At 50.6% G+C, this 19,930-nt stretch overlaps 7 protein-coding genes across 7 annotated transcripts; 2 read left to right on the top strand and 5 right to left on the bottom strand.

Annotated features, from left to right (window-relative positions):
• Positions 1–116: 116 nt before the first annotated feature.
• Positions 117–644, bottom strand: T069G_00426 (uncharacterized protein; the record flags this gene model as incomplete). The annotated part of the gene is made up of 1 exon (XM_056167636.1): positions 117–644. One exon carries the CDS (start codon positions 642–644, stop codon positions 117–119), a length of 528 nt encoding a protein of 175 aa, XP_056032952.1.
• A 783-nt stretch (positions 645–1,427) lies between these two features.
• Positions 1,428–2,412, bottom strand: T069G_00425 (sucrase/ferredoxin-like domain-containing protein; the record flags this gene model as incomplete). Its single annotated transcript, XM_056167635.1, has 2 exons — positions 1,428–2,141; positions 2,227–2,412. The coding sequence occupies 2 exons, from the start codon at positions 2,410–2,412 to the stop codon at positions 1,428–1,430; spliced, it is 900 nt and encodes a 299-aa protein (XP_056032951.1).
• Positions 2,413–3,510: 1,098 nt separating this feature from the next.
• On the bottom strand, positions 3,511–5,834 carry T069G_00424 (transmembrane amino acid transporter protein domain-containing protein; the record flags this gene model as incomplete). The annotated part of the gene is made up of 2 exons (XM_056167634.1): positions 3,511–3,681; positions 3,753–5,834. 2 exons carry the CDS (start codon positions 5,832–5,834, stop codon positions 3,511–3,513), a joined length of 2,253 nt encoding a protein of 750 aa, XP_056032950.1.
• Positions 5,835–8,876: 3,042 nt separating this feature from the next.
• On the top strand, positions 8,877–12,996 carry T069G_00423 (amino acid permease domain-containing protein; the record flags this gene model as incomplete). Its single annotated transcript, XM_056167633.1, has 6 exons — positions 8,877–9,021; positions 9,087–9,624; positions 9,683–10,130; positions 10,206–10,941; positions 11,020–11,214; positions 11,288–12,996. The coding sequence occupies 6 exons, from the start codon at positions 8,877–8,879 to the stop codon at positions 12,994–12,996; spliced, it is 3,771 nt and encodes a 1,256-aa protein (XP_056032949.1).
• Positions 12,997–14,679: 1,683 nt separating this feature from the next.
• Positions 14,680–15,810, bottom strand: T069G_00422 (cobW/HypB/UreG, nucleotide-binding domain-containing protein; the record flags this gene model as incomplete). The annotated part of the gene is made up of 1 exon (XM_056167632.1): positions 14,680–15,810. One exon carries the CDS (start codon positions 15,808–15,810, stop codon positions 14,680–14,682), a length of 1,131 nt encoding a protein of 376 aa, XP_056032948.1.
• Positions 15,811–16,185: 375 nt separating this feature from the next.
• On the top strand, positions 16,186–16,769 carry T069G_00421 (uncharacterized protein; the record flags this gene model as incomplete). Its single annotated transcript, XM_056167631.1, has 2 exons — positions 16,186–16,468; positions 16,582–16,769. 2 exons carry the CDS (start codon positions 16,186–16,188, stop codon positions 16,767–16,769), a joined length of 471 nt encoding a protein of 156 aa, XP_056032947.1.
• A 947-nt stretch (positions 16,770–17,716) lies between these two features.
• Positions 17,717–19,511, bottom strand: T069G_00420 (PUL domain-containing protein; the record flags this gene model as incomplete). The annotated part of the gene is made up of 2 exons (XM_056167630.1): positions 17,717–19,177; positions 19,239–19,511. 2 exons carry the CDS (start codon positions 19,509–19,511, stop codon positions 17,717–17,719), a joined length of 1,734 nt encoding a protein of 577 aa, XP_056032946.1.
• Between the last annotated feature and the right edge of the window lie 419 nt (positions 19,512–19,930).

Genomic DNA, 19,930 nt, shown 5'->3' with positions numbered 1-19,930 from the left:
TCAACAAGATAAAAATGCAAAGCAAAGCAAAGAGATAAAACGCCGTGTCGCCATCCCAAACAAGCGCAATGCATACAAAATCTCAAAAGTCGCACAAAGGTCGTCATCAATGACAATCACGCAATCAGAATCTCCAGGCTGTTGGACTCGTACACGCCCGAAAACTCATCCGGGTTAGACACATCGTCCCAGTCGGCATCGCCAATCTCCTCCTTGGCCCTCTTCCACACGGACATCCAGTGGCCGCTCAGCTTGACCGTCGCCGAGCTGCCCAGCTGACGCACCGGCACCGGGTGGCGGATGACAATCTCGGCGGTGCGGCTCTCGCCCGGGCCGAGCGTCACGAGGCTGTCGCTGGGGGGCGGCCAGGCGCGCTTGAGGGCGATGGTCGGGTAGGAGAGCGGCTTGGAGGCGGAAGTGCTGCTGCTGTTGTCGCTGTCGTTGCCGTCGGAGGCCGCGCCGCCGGGGACGATGGACAGGTTGCCCGTCTCGAGGATGAGGCCGTCAAAGGGCGACTGGTAGGCGGCGATGGTGACGAGGTGCGGGTTGTTGTTCTTGACGGTGGCGACGATGGTGGGCGGCGTGGTGCTGCCCTGGCTGATGGAGACGTTGAGGCCGGCGAGGGGGTCTGAAGAAGAAGGCATCTTGATTGATTGCGGTAGGTTCTCTTTGGGGATTCTTTCTTCCGATTCGTCTTTTCCCGCTCTCTCTTCCTTATCGGTGAACAATGTCAAAGAAAAAGAGCAAATGATTGATTGCGTCTGCTCTCTTTATCTTTATCTTTTGTAGCTCGCAGAGAACAAACTCCCGAATCGGTCCTTCGTGCTGGCAGAGGCCGAATCCGGCAGCTTATATACATACTCCAGACGGCACTATTCGCCCGGCCGTCGAAAACCCCTAAACGCCTTGCGGTCGATGCATGCAGTCATCAATCAACCTGATGCACGGGCAGTTCAGTGTGGGTCGGCACGAGGGTCCCCCTTCGCTGCGCTGTAAGCCCGGGTTCTACTGTAGGTCGTAATGGCTGCGCTGCACAAGGTGAGATTCCCTTCCGTGATGGATTCTGCCAAGCGGCAAATACGGGGTGTTTAGTTGGTGTAACTGATTCCGGGAGACGGTTGGCGGGAATGCCGAGGAGCTGGGCAAGCTGGGGTAGCGCAGCAACTTGCGGGAGCCAATGGCCAATCAATCCAGTTGAAGGAATGCAACCGGAATGGCTGCATCTGCGCTCCGAGTCTAATAATGTTGCACGTTGCGTTGAGGCATGTGAACATGTGAACCACCGATTCCGCCACGTTTTTGCCTTTCCTTTCCCGGCCACGGAATGTCAAAACTACAAAGTGGTCTGATGGTTCTTTTTGCATTGGTATATATACTAGTAATGTGTGTATATCTGTGTCTATTCGATATCCAATGGATCAACGCCGTCACAGCCGCAGGATCCGTCGATGCGCATCGATCCCCCCGCGGAACTTGTCCTCCACAACTCGGCCCCCCATCACCGTCTCTCCCACAATGCCCTCCACATGTTTCGGCTCTACCCTCCCATACCAGATCCCATAGCCTGCCAATGGGTGCTTCTCGCCCCCCGCGGTCGTATGTCCAGGCGGAATGTAGATGATCACGTTGCCCGCAAACTTGTGACCTCCGATATGGCTAATCAGGCCAACCCTGGCCACCTTGTCGTTGCTGCTCCCCTCTACCCTCTCCAGATTTCCATCCAGACTCCCGATCTGAACGGCTTCGCTCGCAACGTTGAACCCTTGCCTCTCGAGCTTGTCTTCAAACTCGTCTCTCAGCACGGGTCCCATGGCGCCGCACCGCATATCTCTCCCGCCGTGCCCACATATCAGCACTAGGATATCCTTCACGTCCTGTACGCCGGGCAACAAGCCCTGAAAAGCCTCCTTTCGAGTCAGTCTGTCGCGATGCACGGGTGACAGCCCGGCGTGTGCTGGGTGTAGCTTCTCGGGTAACAGAAATCCCTTTGCGAGTGCCTTGACGCTGTCAAAGGACACGCGCGGCAAGAAAGGCACGTACTTGAAACTGGGCAGCAAGTAAACCGACGTCGACTGAATCTCCTTTCGGGGAGGCACCGAGCTCGGAAAGGAGGAATTGATGACGGAGATGTGATGGAACGGCTGCACGTAGCAAATCATTAGCTTATAGGTTTCACTTCATGTCTCAGTATTCCCACAAAGGGGTTTCTTCTCATGTCCCACTTACATCCGTATACTTGCCCCCTCTCCCAAACAGCTCCTTCAGATCCGCCGCAAGATTGTCGCCGCTGTTCTCGTCCTCAATCTTGGACACCCAGTCGTCTTTACCCGTGCACACGACGACGTGCTCAGCGTACCCGGCCATGACGCCGTTGAGCGGGTTCTCCCGGTCAATCTCCAGCCCGTCCGGCATGGCTGGCGTGTCGGCGCAACCGCATGTCGGCGACGGACAGGTCGAGACGGTGGGAAACGGCGGGGGAGGATGCGGGCGCGAAGATTTCGAGGTGAGGCTTCTTCGTCTTGATGGTATCGCTGGGGCAATGCTGTGTTGAACTCCGATCCTGGCTTTGGTGCTGAATTGGCGCGGCAACCTCAGCGTCGTCGTCGGCCTCAACGGCATATAGACAAAAACATGCGCATGGACACAGAGAGGCATGCGCAACGACATGCTGGCGACGGGTAAAGACAAAGACCAGCGCTCGACATGCTGGTTGATCCGGAGAAAGAGAGATCAGATCTGCCGTATGCAGTCAGTAATCCCGCCCAATTAGCAGCTCTCCATTATTAGCATGGATGCAGGTCAGAAGAGTCTCGGAGACCGAGAATGCGGGCTTTTGTTTTTTTAGTTGAATCCCATGCTCCGGCTCAGCGTTCCCCATCTCCACTACGGAGCGGCCCCACGGCGCTAGGCTGGGCGGCTACAGGGAGAGAATCCATGGATGACGATTCAAAGGTATCGAAATCAGTAGGTGCTTTTTTCAACTTGAATCCAATCCATGCCCATCGCATGTGATGCTGACTGTTGATGTCATCTAGTCACATGCGACTTCCTGCATTCATTGTATGGCTTGCCACAGTTACAATTTAGTAGCTGTGAGGTTACCTACCTCACCAATCAATTGCATCTAGTTGGGTGGATGGAAGGCTGCCTATTCATAACTTCACCAGCATAGACAGGTAGGCACAAACAGGCTCCCAAATTAATTGATCCCTAATGTATGTATTAAACGAAAAAACACTGAATATGCTGCCAATCGCTCCCCCTCTGTATCTGTACGGTCACCCTCTATCGCAAGTTACCCAATGGCCCACATGTAATTACACAAAATGAATCGTCCTCCTCTATACATGTCCTTTCAATCTGAATATGTGGTTGTCCAAGCCCAATCCCTCGTCCTAGTAATCCAAAGCCCTAGTAAAACATCCGAAAAAAACACAAAGTAAATACTTTATCAACCACTACTTAAGTATGTGAAGGTCTCTTCTCCCTCTGCATCAGCACCATCCAAATTTATGGGCCCCTTCGGTCACAGTATCCGGGAGCCTTGGGTTCCGAGTTGGCCCAGCTCATGACAGTCAAGCTAGTGGTATAGGCCATGGCGATAAAGCCAAAGATACACAGTCCAATGTCAGACCACCTCCAAAGCCTGCTTCGCGCAACTGCCTTGTAGTGGAGCAGGGGCTATGGCAAAGCAAAGTCAGTAAACCATCTTTATACAGCAGATACAAGAAGATGAAATGAATGGTACTCACAGGATAAATGTAGACCAACGGAATGCAGGCAAAGTTGCCCACGAGCGCAACAAACTTGTCGAGGTTGTCGGCGCCGCCCCAGGCAATGGCAGCACACAACATGACGACGAAGAAGCGGAAGATGTTCTTTTGCCACTTGATCCAGGGGTTGTACTTGCCGCTCCTAGTAAACAGCTCGGTTTCGACGATACGGATGGCGGGGAAGACCTGCAGCGGCGTCGACAACAGAATGGCCATCGAGTAGAGGAGTTGCACCACATTGACCATGCGGTTGTCTTGCGGCAGGTTGAGGAGAACGACGGTCTGCGTCTTGGAGCCGTACGCGGCGTAGGAAATGGCACCCATGACTGTAAAGAGGACGGTAATGATGATCATAACGAGGAACATGACTTTGGGGAACTTTTCCGGCTGCTTCATCGATTCCTGGATGGGGATAATGAGACCAATGCCTTCAAAGGTAAAGATGGCCGTTCCAATGAAGAGCGTCCAGTCCCGCTGGTTAAACATGATGATGTCGGCAAGGCCTTCGGCGGCAAGAGTCAGAACGTCGTAGTAGAAAAGGTATGCAAGTCCAATCAGGATGAAGGCGTCGGCAATCAGGGCCGTGAATCCAAGCTTGCCGATATCTCGCAACAGGGAAAAGGGCAGGAAGACAACCATCTGCATGAGAATCAACATGGGGATGCTGATCGATGTCCGGCAATCCGTCACGGCCAAGATAAAGGCTTGCAAGTTTTCCGAGGTAAACACAATGTAGGCAGCAACGAATCCGACCTGGCTGAGAACGATGGAAGCCAGAATGACGGCTCGCATCCACTTTCCGTACAGAATACCACCCATGTCACCAAACGAGCCCTCCACCTTGAGTCGCGTTGTGACCAAGAGAACGAAGCAGTAGTAACTCAGCAGGGCGACGCCGAGGAGAACGAGGTTGCTAAAGAGCATGCCACCGTTGAGGTAGGCACGCGGCAAGAACAAGACGCCGGTTCCGACAAAGGACTTGAGCAGCAGCAGAGCAGCGTTCATCTGGCTGTTCTGGCCGCTGCCACCACGCACCTTTCTCCTGCGCTTCTTTTTCGAAGGACCCAACAGCGCGCTGTCTTCCATGGGCTCCTCGTCTTCTTCCTCACCATTATCCTCGCCAGATTGGAAGTATTCGTTGGGGCCGAGGACCTCGTCATCTTCTTCTAGCTCTTCACCGGCAAAATGGCCGTATATAGACAGGAATTCGAGAAAGCTTGAGGTGAACAGTGGTCGGTTGCTGCCAGGGGAATCAGCACCTCCGAAACCATCCTCATGGTGTCCAGAAGGGCTGATGACGTTTCTTCGAAGATGATTCCTTCGGAAACCACCCGGCACCTTGATGGAGTTGATGTCGAGGGTGTCGTTTTCAGGCTCAGGCCTAGAATGATCGAAACTCTTACTTCGCTGCATTCTCGTTCTGGCCTCTGCCTGCTCGGTCCACTTGTAGATCCCCCGTGTCACATCCCCACCTTGCAGACGCAGACTCGAAAACTCGTCCTCGTGCAGACCGGTAGTACCAAATCCGAAATCGGCCGTCTGCTTGCCCTTGCCAGTTTCTGATGACGCCTCTGACGTGGGGTTATCCATCTCGCTGGGCTGCACCAGATGCCTCTTGATGATCTCCGGATCCTCAAAGGGCACCGTGCTCTCCGCACCAGGGCGGCCTCTCGAGTCAAAGGAGCCGTAGTTTGTCGGTGTGGCAGAGCGGCCAAGGCCGGAGGGAGACAGCGGACGGACCGGCGGTGTGCTGACGCGGGCTGGAGGAGTGCCATGTCGCGGCGGCGTTTGGCCCAGGGAGTCGGACAAGGCCGCGGCCAGAGCAGATACACCAGGACCTTGGGCGAAGCTTGAGCCCTCGCCAAGCGCGCCGCCTTCAGGCTTTGCGAATCCGGGACGAGGCGAACCGCTTCTCATCATGGGCGACGAAGATCGCACCGGCTCGGCAAGTCGGGCAGTGACTTCTTCTCGGGGCAGAGATGACGAGAACGGCCGCTGACTGGGCGAGGATGACATTGCGACGGGATCGGGGGCTAACCCGCTTCTTGACGGCGAAGACATTGTGATTGCGATACTGTTGTGGTGACCAGGCTCTGTCTAGCTAAAGTAAAGTCGAGTCTCTTATCGCATATCGGTCTGCCGTAGAGGAAGATGCGTCGGTCTGGGAGTGCCAAAGAATGCGGCCCTGATCGCGAGGGAGACTCGGTGACAAACACAAAGCAAAACACGGCAAGATAAGGTTCGGCGGCGTGCAGAATCGAGACTTGAAGGATAGGATGGTAACTCAAGGTCGCGCTGTACGCTGATGCTGATGCCGCTGGCGTTTGGAGATGCCCGAATTAGGAGATGAAGATTCTGCAAAAAGGAGATGCGGTTGAAGAAAACAGAGCTTGAGGCAAAATGCTGGTGTGAGAAAGGATGAAAGAAGTGCAAGCTATTGGCATTGATTGATTACTCCGTCAGTGGACGAGCTGCCTGCTGCCAAAAGGTCCTTGCACTAAATGACGGAGCAGCCACACTAGCCGCCTTGGCGAGCAGGAGACGTGGAGAGGTACCGACGAGGTACAAGCGGCCAGGCAGTGGGCGGGCAAATGCGCCAGGTACAGCCTCGAGTACAGGTACGTGTACAGGCACGTGTACAGGCACAGGGCGCGGTAACGGGCAGCGTCCAAATTGCACCGCCCCAGCGCTCACAGCGGCTACGGTCTGGTGACTGGTTGAACTGGTAGGGGCTCAGCGGTGGACCTTCAGCGGCGAGGGTCCGCTATGACAACGCAAGATCGGCTCGATTCGCTGCTGGACGGAAAGAGCGCCGCCTGAAGGGGCAGCTGAGGCAAAAGGCCTAAATCCCACTGGACAGTCAATATTCGCACCTGGAACAATCAAACATTGGGAGTGAATTTTGTCCAATCCAACCAGCACGCAATCGTTCATCGAGCGAATCACCAGCATCAAGAGCCAATAGGCGGGGACCGGCCTGGAGGAGTCTCAGCTCAAAGGACCCTCGGCTCGATGATCCGTCAGTCGGCCGGCTATAAGAGGCCTGGACTTGGTACAAACTACAGGGTTCGGTTCGGGCTTGATACTTGTGCATGAAGCTTATCGTGAGCCTGGCTTGCGGTAGAATGACTAACAACTTAGCAGATTTGAGACAACAACGGGCATTGTCCGGCTCGCAATCGGAGAGGCTTGATTGCTCCGTCGGCTATCAAGGGCGAGTTCAAGAACGAATGTGCGGTCACGCTGCGAGCCCTGTGACTCCGTGTCGAATATGATGGAGATAGCACTGACACACGTATCATATCAGACATATGCTGTACTTGCTTGGTACCAGAAGAATAGTGACAGACATCTCCGTCTCCCGTCAGCGTTTGCCCCCCAAGAAATTCAATTCCCTGCCGGCTTCAGCCACCAGGACCCAAGACCACGCCTCCGGATAAGAGCGGGGAGGTGCTAATTGGACGGCGTTCGGTGTCCGAGCCAATATCATTTATCACGAGGCTGGACCATGCATTCCGCTGGCTGCTGACGCTGCTTTGACTTGGTGATAACGAGCCATCCATCCATCGGGATCGAGCCAAATGTCTATACGAGTAGCTGTCTTCTCAGGTGCCGCAGCCTGCCCATGGGGTAGTTCAGATGTCTGGTCACGCCGAGACGCCTCAAAGCAGTGTCAACACCAATAGGCAGACGGGACGAGCCGGTGGTCATGTTAACGACAAGTGCCGCACTAGATGAAGATGATCTCCGTACGATGGGCCTACTAATGGGGTATTAAGTACTCTTCTCTTCGGACTTGCGTCCCTTTCTGCGGCATTATAATGTTGCACTCCTGGTCACCAATAACGATCAATGTGCGCACAAGGAATATTCTTTGCACGACAATGCATTGCCTGGCTCGGAATGCCGTCATGGCGCGTGATAATAGAAGCGGGGCAGCCAGGATGATCGCCGCGCATATGCGTGACAGGCTCTGCCTCTCTACGAGTATGCAATGATAAGATGAGGCTGCTACTGTTCTATGGAAATTGAGTGATATTTACAGAGCCTTTACTATGCATTGGGCTCGGATCCATACTGGGGAATGCGGTCGGTGTTGACGACATGCTGCAGCCCTGCCGTTGCATTAAGGACAGCCATGCCTGACTTATAACTCTGGCCAAGTAGCCGACAAAAGGCTCCCGACATCTGGCCTGTAAATCAAGTTCTATTGAGTCCCGCATGAGCCGGCTGAAGATCATCTTTGCTTGCCCTAGAATGACGACCACCCCCATCCCACCACTGCGGAGCCAAAGGAGCTTACGATTCTCACCTGATCTCTGTGGTTTCCGGACGAGACACTTATACAGTATCAACGGTGAAGCTAGCCAGCTTAGCACTAAAGTCTCAAGTGCTAGCAGTAGTGCTTCGGCCAAGCCCAAGTTATCTATTCTCGGCGCCAGGTCACCAGCAGACAGCAAACGAAATGATATTTGTCCAAAGAAGAATCAGTTCGCCCAAGTAACAAAGACCTGGTGCAATATCGTCCTTGCAGAGGGACAGATGGCCATTATGTGACAAGACGTGCATATTCACCATGCAACAGAACATCTTCAAACCTGATTTAGCGGCAGCTTTACATACGAAATCCCAGCACGATGGCGTCGATGGCTCTCCCATTTAGCTGCCCCGCCGCAGATCCCAGAACCCTTGGCATGACGCCGGCCTTTGGTTGATGTGAACGGTATTGGCCGCTGTTATAATTTTAGTTTATTGCCTGGAGATTGATATTGCCGTGATCGCCATCGTAGTTTTGCTCGGGCTGCTTTGATCCAACAACCTTCACCAGAGGCGGCAGATAACGTTCGCTACATTTGCCTCTTTGTCTTCTCTTTCCCCTCCAACTGCCTCAAATTAAATGAATTAAATGACACTTTATGCTGTGGTTAGGTTTCACATGAAAGACTGATCTAGGTACGGAGTGCGAGGAGGGAGGCTCCGTGGAATTTGTCGCCAGTGGCCTGCACTTACAAGATCGTTACGCGACATAATAGCCTCACAGCGATCATCGTATCACCCATGCCTCATCAATCGTCGGAAAGAAAGGGATCCTTGGTAATGACCATGGAGCCTGCAAAGGTTGCTGGCGGCAGCAAATTAGGCACCGTTTCTGGTGTCTACATCCCCGTCTATCTCAACATTCTGAGCATCCTCATGTTCCTTCGGTTTGGCCACATCTTGGGACAAATTGGTTTCATTGGCATTCTAGGTGAGCAACAAGTAAGAAACGGGAGATGTTATGGCGCTCAGTTCCAACCAGTCTCGTCACACCAGGTCTTCTTCTCTCCGCCTATTGCATCGATCTCCTCACTGTCCTATCGCTCTCCGCTATTGCATCTAATGGCGAAGTCAAGGGCGGAGGTGCTTACTACCTGATTTCCAGGTCTCTTGGCCCGGAATTTGGCGGCTCTATCGGCATCTTATTCTATCTGGCCCAGGCTCTGAATACTGCAATGAACGTTGTTGGTCTTATTGACTGCATCAGACTCAACATGGGGTCCAGCTTCCCTCAGGGCTATTGGACTGGATATGGGCTTCAGACTGCTGCCTTGATGTTATGCACAGCTCTTTGCCTACTTGGCTCTTCAACATTTGCAAAAGCCTCGAATGCGCTACTCATTGTTCTTACCTTTGCCATCATCAGCATTCCAGTATCTGCCATTTTCAAGGCGCCATTTGAAGACGCAGCGGCCGGGATCAAGTTTACAGGCATTAGCGTCGATACACTCATTGGAAACTTTGTGCCTCGGGTTTCTGAGAGAAGTTATGAAGGTGTCAAGACCTTCCGGGATCTCTTTGGTGTTCTCTTTCCGTGAGTACCTCCTTACCTCCAATATCCGCTCACATCAGCTAATGCCGTCTATATAAAGAGCTACTTCCGGGATATTTGCTGGAGCTTCCATGTCTGGTGATTTACGAAATCCAAGCAAGGCTATTCCAAATGGAACGCTATGGGCCACCCTTACAACATTCATTGTCTATTTTACCGTCATCCTATCGATGGCCGCAGCCATCACCCACGAGTCTTTTCTGGCCAATGATAATATCATTTCTTTGACAAGCTTATACGCCCCTATAATCTTGGCCGGCGAGTGTGCTGTTACCTTCTTTTCGGCTCTCATGGGTGTCATCGGCTCAGCCAAGTTATTTCAGGCGCTTGCCCGTGATCAGCTTCTCCCAGGGCTATCACTCTTCGGGAAAGGAACTAGACATGGTGATGAGCCCATCTTTGCCATCTTTTTAACATACTCTATTGCTCAAGTTGCCCTTTTCGCAGACTTGAATCAAATTGCTACACTTATCTCCATGGGTTATCAGGTCAGTGCATGGAAACGTCCATGTCTTGATCCTACTCCTTGCTACACTCGGTTGATAGGCTAACAAGTTGAACAGATGACATTCTTTGTTATGAACCTGGCTTGTTTCCTTTTGAAAATTGGATCTGCTCCCAATTTCAGGCCCAGTTTTCAACTCTTCAGTGCACAAACTGCATTTGTTGGAAGTGTCCTATCTGCGGCCGCCATGTTCTTCATCGATGAGGCGTATGCTTCAACCGCAATCTGCGCTCTCATTCTAGTGTTTTTGCTGATTCATTACCTCTGCCCACCTAAGCACTGGGGTGATGTCTCTCAGAATCTCATCTACCACCAGGTTAGAAAGTATCTATTAAGGCTAAAGCCCGAGCACATCAAGTTCTGGAGGCCGCAAATCATTCTCCTCGTCAACAACCCGCGGCGACAGACTAGGCTGATCCAGTTTTGCAATTCACTGAAGAAAGGTTCGCTTTATATCTTGGGCCACGTTATCGTGACGGACGACTTCAATACTGGAGTTCACGAGGCGAAGCTACAACAAGCAGCTTGGACACGCTATATATCCGAATTTTCCAAGATTAAAGCATTTGTACAGCTGACAATGTCGCCATCCATAAACTGGGGCATTCGAAATCTCGTTCTGTCGTCTGGTTTAGGGGGTATGCGGCCCAACATTGCCATCATGGGATTTTACAACATGGACGACCTACGAAGATCTAGTCATCGATTAAGGGTGCCAGATATTCCAATGGCCCCCGCCTCCAAAATGAATCGCCCACCAAAATATCAGGGGAAAGCGACCTCAAGGCCTCGCGGTGATACATCGGCTCGCCTGCTGGAAGGGTTCTTACCTACCGATGCAATTCGTACTGAGGATATGATGTCTCCGGCAGAATACATGACGGCATTGGAAGACTTGGCCCTTTTGTATCGGCTGAATGTAGCTGTTGCATACGGATTTGATGACTTAGAGACGCCCCGAAAGGACGAGTCCAGCACAAAGAAGTATATCGATCTGTGGCCTATTCAAATGTCTGCTGAGGTTTCATCCCAGGGAAAGAATATGTTGACTTCTAATTTCGACACCTGTAGGTTTAGCCAAGTCTGCCGTTTCAAGATAGTTTCTCTCTTTAAGCTTTAGATATAACTGACTTTGTACAGACACTCTCATTCTACAACTAGGTCATATTCTCCGCAGCGTCCACACTTGGAAACGAGGTTATACCATAAGAGTCATGGTTTTTGTCGAATACGAAAACGAAGTTGAAGAAGAGATGGCTCGAGTCCGGGCACTTTTAGAGAAGCTGCGTATCGACGCTGAAGTACGAGTCTTTTGGCTAGCCTGTGGTCAGTTGGACATGTATGAGCGCATCATCAACGGCAGGAGCAGCAATCTCGACTGTGAGATTATCGTCGGTGATGCATTGAGAGATGAGGAGTGGTGGAATGATTTGGAAGACTTCCGCGGGAAAACCGAAGCCATGTCATTGAGCCAGGAGTTTACACATATGGCACAAATTCTTACTTCAACCGCTGGAAGACCTGGAGTCTATAATCCACATGAAGAAGTAGAGTCACGGCGGAGGCGTTCCAGCATCATGAATCTTCCTGGTATACCCAAGCGGCCAAATATCGGCTCGCTTACAAAGATGGGATTAAATATCGGGATGCATACTCATCACCTGAACGAAGAGGTCTTTGAGGATTCTGATTCAGAATATGAAAGTGGCAGTGATACAGACACCATTAGCACGACAGGCTCTGTAATAGATCCATTGTCGCCAGAGATGTCATCTTCGAACCGTCCTCGGATGCCACGAACACCTCCAAGGATGCGCGAAAATGGTGCTTTCGGCCAGGCACCCAGGCCAGGATATCATGCTAACGTCAATCTCCCAACTACTCAATCATATGGTACCATGTCAAGATCTCATGCCTTTTCGCAAACTCAGGGTAGACACGATTCAGTCATCATTCCAGCATCCATGAGAATTCCCGTGGTCGATCTGGACGCCACACCACGAGCAAATAACCGACAGAGAAGCAGCTTCAAAATCGAAATCAAAAGCATAGAGTCTTTTCCAAATCTAGATCAGCTAGCAATCCCTCAATCGCGGCAGAACACCCTCCCGACAAGCAGTCCTACAAAATCCTCCAGCGATCGATATTCGGGAGACGACGATACATCAACACCCCGACCAGGTCTTTCACGACAATCATCTGCAGCCCGATTTTCAAGCCGACCTGTTCCAGAGATGAGAATCACCACAGAGGAGGGAGGCTCGAGGATTGGCTTCGCCACCACCAATTCCTCCAGCCCTGGAACCCCTAAAACAGACCGTCCGTCGTTCTCTCGGCAGTCTTCTCTGGGCAAGTTTTCCGCGCAGCCACTAGCTGAACCGAGGAGAAACTTTGGCGGAGGCGTGCGGGCGATTTCGTACACTGAGCAGCCGACGTATGATTCACGAGCAAGCACACAACCTCGTTACCACTCTCGACGAGAATCCCAGTCTTCCAACTTTGGACAGGGAGACGTCAGCTTAAATATCCCCGAACTTGTACAATCACATAGACTTGATGCTGAAGCAAGTCAAGAAGATGGTGCTCCTTACTCGGCACAAGGCGGCGTTGCTTTGTCGTTCAATGATCTACCCAGTCGAGCGCAACACCTGATTCTCAACGAGCTGATGCGACAAAATTCCAAACAAACAGCCGTTCTCATGACCACATTACCGATTCCGATTGAGGGGACATATTTGGACAATGATAGGACGATTCAGTACCTTTCAGATGTTGAGTTGCTGTGTCATGATCTTCCACCGACTCTTTTGGTGTTGAGTAATAACATGACGGTCACAGTGAGCTTGTAATGAAAAGTTTATGGGTATTTCATTCGAAGGGTGTTACAACGGGAATAAATTGAACTAGCATTAGCAGGCGTTGAAGAAAATCTGTTCATTATCACAATCGTTCATGACGCATATATCTACAAATCGCTTCTCTCTGCCGGGTAGCTCACTCGACATATTAGCCGCTTCTTGTCTATTGTATAAACAGCAGTTCATAAACCAAGACCATAAAAAACAAAAGTTCATTTATGATGCCAAGAGAAATTGTTCAGTAAAGTCTTGGCTGCGTATCAAGTGTTGTGAACAAACAAAGAAAAGAGACGCTGTTCAGGCTCATTGTTAAGGAGACCAGCCGCATGATCTCCCGCCAAGATCAAACAACGACTTCATCTACAACCGCCTCAGATCTCCCCCCATAAGAATTTATTCTCTACTTAAGAAGAAAAAAAGTGTAAAGAAGATGACACCGAAATCCTCATTGAAATGCCGCATGCCACAGAGAAAAAACGCAAAGAATCGTCCCTTGCAGTAGAGAGGACGCAAGAATTCCGCATGGTCCATTTCCCCGACAGACCCCTAAAAAGGTACGCAGAAATCCCCAGCAAAGCACATTGCAAACACATGCTATTGGCCTGGAGGACTGGCAAGGCGAAGCCGCCGATTATGCGTAGCAGAAGAACGAGCCGGGATCTTGAGAAGGAGACGGAATGTATGAACGGGATTCGACTGGAAGTGGAAAGAAGAGAGTATCAAGAGAAATACAAAAATCAGAGTCTGAGGCAGAGAAGGGGGATACACCCGGAGTTGAGGTTGAATACGACTTGTGGCCAGGCGGCGGAAGATGGCTTCAGATATAGAATCCTGGCAGAACCTCAATATGTATCTCAGCAAACTCTTCTACCGAGAACGACTTACAACCCTCAGTCCATGACGAAAACTTCACAATCATATCAAGACTCATATTCGTCACCAGTGTCATCATCCATCGTATATGCCTCTAGTCCACCAACGCAATCCTCTACAGTATGTTCTCAAAGCCCAGCTCTATTCACATGCCCCCTCTGCCGCTCGCAATCAATAGACAACCACGACGGCCTCTGCAACACCTGCAAAGAAGAATTCACAATGTCAGCCAGCAACAGTTTCTACGAAGATGACGAGAGTATCCTCCATTCCTCTGCATATCTTCCCCAGCATCTTGCTTCAAAGTCACGTTGTTCATACTCTAGTTCAGTGTACTCGCTGGATACGAGCTCCACAGACGACAGGAGATCCACAGTATCTCCCATATTGCTAGATGTTTCCGATGATCCAACATTGTCTGTGCCGCTATGTTGGATGATTGGAGACGAAAATATTCCAGGACCCAATAAGAGTGGACCAGCAAGTTATCAGAATCAGAATAGAAGAGCATCAGTCGAAAGGGAACAAATAGATTTATATGATCTCGATTGGGCAGATTATTACTTCGATAAAGACAACTTTGATCTTAACAATGGTGCAAGGAGAGAGCTATCATAATAATCAATGTCCCTACATAATACGGCACAGCAAACAATATTAGGAGTCATTTGGCAAAGAAAGCGTGGTTAATATATATTCCATATTCTATTTGCCCAATGAACTGCGTTCATGTCCCGTGTCATTCCCAGTCGCCCGTCTAAAACTCTTCAAATCATCACGTCGTCTATATCAAAACCATCTCTACAATATCCTCTTAACAACCAACTCCCCTTGATCTTCACCCTCTAATTCTATCAACCCGCCAGCCTCTATCCTCTTCTTCCACTTATTACTCTCGTATCGTGCCAATATCATCGTTAGCCGTAGTACAACACCGTTGCTTGAAGAATGCTCCTCAGCGCTCTCAGCAAGAGGCGTAAACGTCCATCGACCAAATGCCCAGTTCAAGATGTACCGGCCACGAGGGTGGGCTTCGGGCTGCGGTACGTCTGGGTCGGAGTTTTTGGGCGTGGATGAGAGTGTGAGAACGGATTTAATGCGGTATGCCTCGTCTTTGGGAGCCGACCTTAGGAAATTGAGCAACTTATCCGTTGAGACGGCAGCGCCACTGTCGCTTTTGAGTTCGACTGAGAGCACTTCGACCTCGCTTTGGTGACTATGGCTGTGACCGTGGTTATTGCCATCGCCGTTCGTTTGGTGATTGTGGCTATGCTCTCCGCTGACTTCGACTTCCGTCAACTCCCTAGCCAGGCCTCCATCAATACCAAATACGACGCCAATGTCAACCACACCCTTGTCACTCTTAACGCGGGCCACATCGACGTCCAAGTCGCCCACTCTATCCAAGCATTCGTCGTATCGGTCCTCGCCCGCAGTCTCCCACTTGTTAAACACAATCAAGTCGGTATATCGCGCCTGAATCTTTGCCGTATAGCTCGTGTCTTCGTAGCCCTTCCAATTCTCGACGTCAATGACGCTAATGACTCCATCAAGCACATATTTGCCTGTATCTCTCGCGATTCGGTTGACTTCCAGGGCTAGAGTCGCCGGGAACGCGGATCCGCTCGTCTCGATGATGATGCGATCTGGTGCGACAGTCTTTTCGAGTTCGCCAAGCGCGGGGCCGAGCTGGCCTACGAGATTGCAGCAAATGCATCCGTTGAGCAATTCTTGAACACCGGAGATGGCTGAGCTAGAGGCCAGCTGGGAGTCTACCGCAAGATCGCCAAATTCATTCTTTAAAAGAGCGAGTTTGTACGAGGGATTCTGGGCGCGGAGTTGGGGGATGAGGTTGAGAATGAGGGTCGTCTTGCCAGAGCCCAGGAATCCGGTGACGATGGTAATCGGAATTGGGGCGATTTGTGAACCCATTATGGAAGAGGGTGTGTATCTCGTTTGTCTATATCGAATCAAATAAATGAAATTATATAATAGATATAAGGAAAGAAAAAGAACCCCAGTATTCAATGTCTAGTTTGTTGTCGCGGAGAAAAATATCGCTGCTTGTCAATCATCACATGGAAGAGGAAACGAATGATTTCCATTCCTTATCTTATCAGCGCCGTTCGCGGACCCCCCGAAAGCCTTAGCAGCAGCGCTAAAGCCAGCCGCTATAATTCCCGACAGCAGCAGGCCAAGACCTCTGTATCTCCTCCACTGTTGTCACTGATCTACAGTACACTCAGCCAAAGTCTCAAATCTTGACGTCACATTTCGCTGTAAAATCGAAAGTCTAAAGCGCCAGCCATGACATCGTTTAAAGAATCCAAGGTCGGCAAAGTCGCAATTGACGTTACGACTTCTGGCCTATATTTGATCTTCATTCTCTTTAATGTTCTCAGAGACCAATACGACAAAGTCAACTACATGATGAGCTCCCCCAAGAAGAAGAACGACAACAACAGCAGCATCCCGGAGGCACCGCCGCCGCCAACATTCAAGGAGCAGCTCGACCAGGAGGCGATCGACAGCCGGGTTCACCAGCATGAGAGCGAAGAACACTCGACAGTGAAGGATATTGTCGATAAGAGTGAGTTTTGTCTCTTTTTACTGTCCTCAACACAGAGTTGAATATATGCATAGCCACATGATGATGGCTCTTCGATTTACATCTGGCATCTAAAGCTAACATGCACGCAACAGTATCACATGCCATTCCTGCTGTCGCCCCTCTCATCGGCGGATCAAATCCAGAGCACAAAGAGGAGGAGCATAAAGAAGTGCCTCCGGGACCTCCTAATCGACCAGAGCATGATACCCAGATTGAAGAGTTCGTGAGGGAGCAGCATCGAAGCAACGGCATCGAGAATCTGAGTGAGGGAAAGTCGTGATGAATTCATCCACGCTCTCAGTTCAGCAGATTTGCTTCATGTACCAATAGTTATCAAGCTTTCACTTTTCTTACTTTAATACAGTGAAACCTGCAGCTACTATGCAGGCTCTTTACAGATGTTTTTGAGACATTTGCGTCATAGATGAAGCCTTCGTGCTACCAGACATTTCTGCCCTTCACTCGCACTCAACCCATCACGAGCACAATTCCCCAAAGAATCTCAAGGCACTACAAGATGCGAGGCAGCCAATTTCCCAGCTGAACAGGAAACATCCGAGGGAACTTCAAATCGTCCCAACAAAATGCATCTGTTTAGCAGCTGATAGATTGCACAGCCCCTCTTCAGCTCTTCAGCCGCACTTTAGCACTACAGCAAGGGCGTACTACACGAACGCACACAAAAAGGAAAAATTCCCGAGCTTTCGAAAAGCTGGCATGTCCCCCCTTCTTGGCGTCTACCGCCCACTGATTAAAAAACGTAGCGGCAGACTTCCTATATCCAAGGGTTTTACTCTTCTGAGCGTTTCCCACGAGGGGAAAGGCAACGCAACACCGTGGGTTAGCTGGGTGAGGGTCGTGGCAGCTCAGTTGGCTTTTTGATAAAGAAAGAAAAGAAGAAAAAAAATTCTAAAAGATTGGCTGCCGATGGCTGCTTAAAAGGGTTGCGGCAGGGTGGGGCGGTGGGAAAGCTGTGCCGATGACTCAGCAGCATTTTTGCAGTGAAGAAATTGATAGAAGTACCAAAGTATCCCATCTAGAAGTGCTCACGTATTGGCATGCTCAGATATACAATGGAGTTGATATCGAGTTGAGAGTAAAAGAATTTTTAATGGGGAGGATACTGTATGAAATTGATCGTATTAAGCTTAATAAAGAGATCTATCGTAAATTTACGCAGAGCAGGGTTATCATGTCATCATTAAAACGCCAACCCTCTAATCATCCTCATGGCACTCTGAGGCCCTTCCCCAGGAGTTCACTTCCCACCTCAGCAACCAGTGGCTCCTTTGGAAAAGCCTTCTTCTTTGCTAATACTGTTCCTTCGGCATCCAAAGCTCGGAGGAGATCAGCCAGCTCTCCTTGAAGATTTGTAAAGTAGACTAGGTGACCCAATGCAGAGAGCATACCCTGAAGAGCTTCCGCCGATGTCTCTTCCTGAGCGATTGCCTCTACGACAGACGCCGCAAGCTCGATTAGATCCTCCTCTGGTAGACTTGATCTGGCCTCCCCAAGCCTTGATTTACGATCTGTCAGAGCGATATTGAATAAGAGAGAGGATGCCGCCACGCGAGTATTGCTGTGGCCATCGTCGAGGAAGCTGGTTGATATTAATCGGGTGATTGGTGCTCGAAGGTGCTCGTTCCGCAGAATTTCATCTGGGAACAAGGGGGTGGAGAAGAAATTGCATGTCATCTGCAAAGTGACAAGACGCAGGGCGTATGGGCACTCGCTCTGTTCGTTAACGGTATTGAGGATGCTCACGACTGTCCTGTGTGATGTCTCTTCGGCATAATACCCACTGACTCGAGGGTCCAGAAGGGCACACCGGAAAAGATCAACAATGGTAAACAGTGTATCGATAGGCAGCTTGGTGACTGACTCCTGAAGGAAACTAGCCATGTGTCCCATATTTGGCAGCACCGCATCCAGAACCTCGCCCTTGGTGCGGTCTTCGATGAATCTTCTCAGGTGCTCAACTTCAGGCCTGCTCGAAATCTCCGCACCCATCTTAGCCATCAACTTCTGCATCGGCGGCACCTTTCCAAATAATACAGGCTTCGAATTGGGATTGGCAAATGTGGGAAGCCGTAGCTTCTCATGCGGGTGGCTGGGATGTGCCATCTGTACCAGCAGCTGGACGTTCCCTCGGAGAGCAGCCTGGTCAGCACCAGACCATCTATTCTCTTGTTCTCCCTTTAGGAAAGTAACGAATGTGGGAGTTGCGCTGATAGAGTATTGACTGGCAACCAAACTGGCCTGCGGCTGCGCAATGTCAATCTTGATCAAGGTTGCTTTGCCGGCAAATTCCTCGGCTAGCTGATCGTACAAGGGATACAGCATCTTGCACGGAGCACAAGTCGCAGAAGTAAAGTAGACAACCGCGCAAGATGTCTTCGCCTGGTCCAGGAGGGCTGATAGCTCCGACTGACTGGTCACATTTTTGACAGATGAGGCGGCCTTGACGGGTGCAGTAGGTTGAGAACTCTGCTGCAGTCCCAGGATGGAGCCGTTTTGTCTACTGGCATTGACGCCTTGGGTAAGCTGAGGCATGAGCATGCGCCCAAATGGTGAGTCAAGGACTGCTTGTGGCATCTGTGCGATGTGGCTTGGGATACCCTTGCCGAGGAGAAAGTTTGAGAACGCATCTGTGAAGTTGTTGCAGTTGTGACGGAACAGATCGTATGCCTATTGCTGGGAGTAAGCAGCTGCTTATTCATATGAGTTGCAGCTGAACAGGTCATCATACCTCTATTGTGAAAATCGATCGTATTGACTCCAGATAGTCTCCAATCACGTCCATGGGGAGGTTTGTCTTGCCGAGATGCAGCCTTTCCAAAGGCTGGCCAAGGTGCGAGGAGCCCGGGACGATGGAGATGATGCCTCCGTCGTAGACATATTCGCGACCCTGGAGCTCGATAGAGGTATGATAAATAGCGTCGAGCTGAAATCCCAGGAGTCCCATGGACATTTGGCGGGCTAAACCCTGAGACAAGTCGTACACAAGGAGGTGAACATCCATCTTTGGCTAATGTATTTGATGCGTGAGCGAGTGTGGTGATTAAGCGCTGAGTACACAATAGGCTGCAATTTCAAAATAGCCTATTTCGAAAAGTTCTAGATGGGATGCGATGGATATCTTGTATCTAACGGCGGGAGATGGTGATGGGTATGAGTTTAGAGGACAGCGTTGAGTTAAGCCGACGTCAGATAGATATTTATTGGATATCAAGGCAGCAAATGGCGTACGAATCGACGAAGCTTCCAGCTACAGTACAGCCCAAGCAGCGGACTTTGGCACAGAAAACTCCGCTGTGTTAAATCCGAAACCTCTTGCAGATGCTAAATCGATGGCGACAAGCACGATTCACAATAGATATTCGCTAGATTCAACAGGATGAACCCTCGATTTTGAATCAGCGTTTCTCAAATTTGCCTTGA

Source organism: Trichoderma breve, chromosome 1 (genome assembly GCF_028502605.1).
Source record: "Trichoderma breve strain T069 chromosome 1, whole genome shotgun sequence".
In the NCBI taxonomy this organism is placed as follows: Eukaryota; Fungi; Ascomycota; class Sordariomycetes; order Hypocreales; family Hypocreaceae; genus Trichoderma; species Trichoderma breve.
Note: the sequence above shows the minus strand (reverse complement) of the source record. Positions and strands in the feature narration are given on the sequence as shown.